This window comes from Microchirus variegatus (genome assembly GCF_963457635.1).
Source record: "Microchirus variegatus genome assembly, chromosome: 5".
Classification (NCBI taxonomy): domain Eukaryota; kingdom Metazoa; phylum Chordata; class Actinopteri; order Pleuronectiformes; family Soleidae; genus Microchirus; species Microchirus variegatus.
The window spans coordinates 4,328,074-4,331,200 of NC_139806.1; the positions used below are offsets into that span (position 1 = coordinate 4,328,074).

Genomic DNA, 3,127 nt, shown 5'->3' on the forward strand with positions numbered 1-3,127 from the left:
GTGATGAGTACATGTTTTATTGTTTCAACATCTACTCATGTTAGTATTTTCCTGCTTGTTTGATTTGTAAAGCTGCAAATGTGTTTCATAAAGAGTTGACCATTATTTACATTACTATGTACAGAAATATACAGTCTGTATTTCACCGCCTGTTTTGTTGCAGTACTGTAGACTTAGAGTACTTAGAGTACGGTAGAGATGAAGAAAGTGAGTATTTCGCCAAAATAAAGGCTCATGGGATTGCTATTTTAACTTTAAAAAATTAACTTTGTGAAAAAGATTTAAGTTTAAAACACTGTCAATTTCCATCTTACACGTGATTTTTCTAAAATAATTGTCATCCATTTTCTGTTCAATTGGTTCCCAACGTTTATTCAAATTATGAAGTTATTTGTGACCTATAAATATATGATATGTACATTTATTTTACATATCCTGTCATCTTCTTTTCCCTTTGGAGTTATTTTTTTGAATTCTGAAAATGGGTTTTGGTGGTATTTTACTGTATGTCTGATTTGATTCTGGTCAGAAACAGTTGTAATATTAAATTATGGAGTGATTCTAAATCTGGCGACATTACGACGATGATGTCAGGAATGGTGTGTGGTGGCCCGGTGTGATTATTATGGCCGACGTAAGGAGCGAGAGATCCAAGATCATCACTCACCGGGAATTCTTCACCAAGCTAAGTTTGGACTCATGACCAAAAGTTAAAAGTGAAGCCTTTGATGAAAGTCATGTTACCGTTTTAGTGTCGGAGGCCGAGGCTTATTTACTGTAGCACGGTGATGTAATTGCAGGTTGTACCGAGTGTAATGAGTGGGTTTGCTGGTTGTTCAGTGGCCATGTTTGATGGTTCTCTGGCCTTTAAGAGCGGTTTTTCACATGACTGCGAACACTCTGAAGGCTTTTCCTCCCGATGGATTCACTAAACTGGATGGAGAAGAGCAAGAAAAAGACAGACAGAGAGTGAGTGGCACACTATATACAGAGATGACTTTGTCTTTGTGATATAAAGATGTCATATAAAGATGTAATTTGGGCTTATAATGTGTTCCAATTGTAGTTTTTTTTTGGAATTTCCAAGTTCGGAGCAACCTCACACACCTTGGCATGGGATTCCAAGATGGCTGCCACCCTAAAAACACTGCTACTTATACCGTTAATAGCACTTCTGTCATATTTATTCCACAGTAAATCACTTGTACTGTTAAATTTTTAAACGTGGTCATGTTGCTACGCTGTTTAAAAAACCACGTTGAGTGTTGTTATCGACTTGAATTGCTAACAATAACTCTCAGTTCAGTAGAGGGTAACTCTCAGTTCCAACTTCCAGCCCGACTGCTAAGTTCTCATTGGGCTAACTAGCTAACTAGCCCTTCCAACAGAGGAGCAATAAGATTAAGAGTCCCCGATTAACAAATCCTAGGAAACTACCAAAAATGAAGCTAATGTTAGTTAGCAAGCTGTGTAGCTAGGCTAGCAACAAATGTCTGGTACTATTTCCATTGATTAAAGACATTTCCTGACATGTCCTTGCTTAATAATTCCCATATAATAAATTAGTAATAACAATAGAGGTGAAACAATTACTCGATTAATCGATGTTTAAGCTTTTTTCATGATAAAAACAAGATTTCTGATTGTTTTAGCTTCTTATATGTGAATATTTTCTCAATTTCTTTGCTCCATATAAGAAAGAAATCATTAACAAATCCTAGGAAACTACCAAACATGAAGCTAATGTTAGTTAGCAAGCTGTGTAGCTAGGCTAGCAACAAATGTCTGGTACTATTCCCATTGATTAAAGACATTTCCTGACATGTCCTTGCTTAATAATTCCCATATTATACATTAGTAATAACAATAGAGGTGAAAACAATGACTAGATTAATTGATTATTAAGCTTTTTTCATGATTAAAACAAGATTTCTGATTGTTTTAGCTTCTTAAATGTGAATTTTTCTTAATTTCTTTGCTCCATATAAGAAAGAAATCATTAACAAATCCTACGAAACTACCAAACATGAAGCTAATGTTAGTTAGCAAGCTGTGTAGCTAGGCTAAACACAACAAAAGTCTGGTAAAATTGATTAAAGACATTTCCTGACATGTCCTTGCTTAATAATTCCCATATAATAAATTAGTAATAACAATAGAGGTGAAACAATGACTCGATTAATCGATTATTAAGCTTTTTTCATGATTAAAACAAGATTTCAGATTGTTTTAGCTTCTTAAATGTGAATGTTTTCTTTGCTTCATAGAAGAAATAAATCATTAAAAGTGAATCATTTTGGTTTGCGGACAAAACAAGATAATTATGAAAATAGTCGACAGATTAATCGATTATGAAAATAATCGTAAGTTGCAGCTCTAAACGTCTATATAACGTGATAAACATGATAACATAAAATTCTCTGAGCGGTGTTCTGTTTCGTAGGGGTAGATTTTTAGTGGTAAAAATGATCAGTGAGATCTGTCCTTGTCATTTTATGCTTCATATGTGTAATCGTACCTCTCTGAGGTGACGCCGTTCTGCGAGCTGCCACTGTACTGCTGCCGCTTGTCCACGGGCATCACATCGAGGTAACCTCCAGACTCGTTCTGGATCACTCCAGCGTGAATGGCCGCTCTGCAGATACTGGATTTCTGTACAAAAAACACAACGGCGACATCGGTCCGTTTGTCTGGTGCGAGTCTGCAGACGACTTTTTTCCACAAACGACTCAAGATACTCACGTCCGCGTAATACTTTGTCCCGATGACACGGATTCGACTTTCGCGCAAACAGTTTCTGGGACAATACAACCTGAGAAGAAGAAGATATTTACATACAATTTCTTTTAAATTTTTGGACTAATAATAAAATATTCTGTCTGTAAATGTCAGTTGACAAAGTACAGGTACATAACCAAGGATGTCGTTACCTGGGACAGTGTCGCACAGGTTTCTTGAACGGGCAGAAAAGAGCCACGGTGGTTTCACACGTCACTGCTTTGACTGAGCAAAAGAAGAAGAAGACGCAGCAAAAATGACTCAACGTTATCGATCACTTCTGGGTCGTTTGTCGCGGTCAGATACGATCGAGTGACTATTACCTGGCACCGTTTCTACTTTGAAGGAA

The 3,127-nt window shown here is 36.6% G+C and overlaps 1 protein-coding gene across 1 annotated transcript in view; it reads right to left on the bottom strand.

The window, feature by feature from the left end:
• Positions 1-881: 881 nt before the first annotated feature.
• LOC310926706 (cysteine-rich secretory protein LCCL domain-containing 1-like) overlaps positions 882-3,127 on the bottom strand; it is a gene marked incomplete at both ends in the record, with an annotated part of 15,960 nt that continues 13,714 nt past the window's right edge. Inside the window, 5 exons of the mRNA XM_083888890.1 lie at positions 882-933; positions 2,519-2,652; positions 2,743-2,812; positions 2,931-3,003; positions 3,102-3,127. The exon at positions 3,102-3,127 is cut by the window's right edge and continues 18 nt beyond it. Of these exons, the coding sequence (XP_083745016.1) occupies positions 882-933; positions 2,519-2,652; positions 2,743-2,812; positions 2,931-3,003; positions 3,102-3,127 (355 nt within the window). The remainder of the gene's footprint in view (positions 934-2,518; positions 2,653-2,742; positions 2,813-2,930; positions 3,004-3,101) is intronic.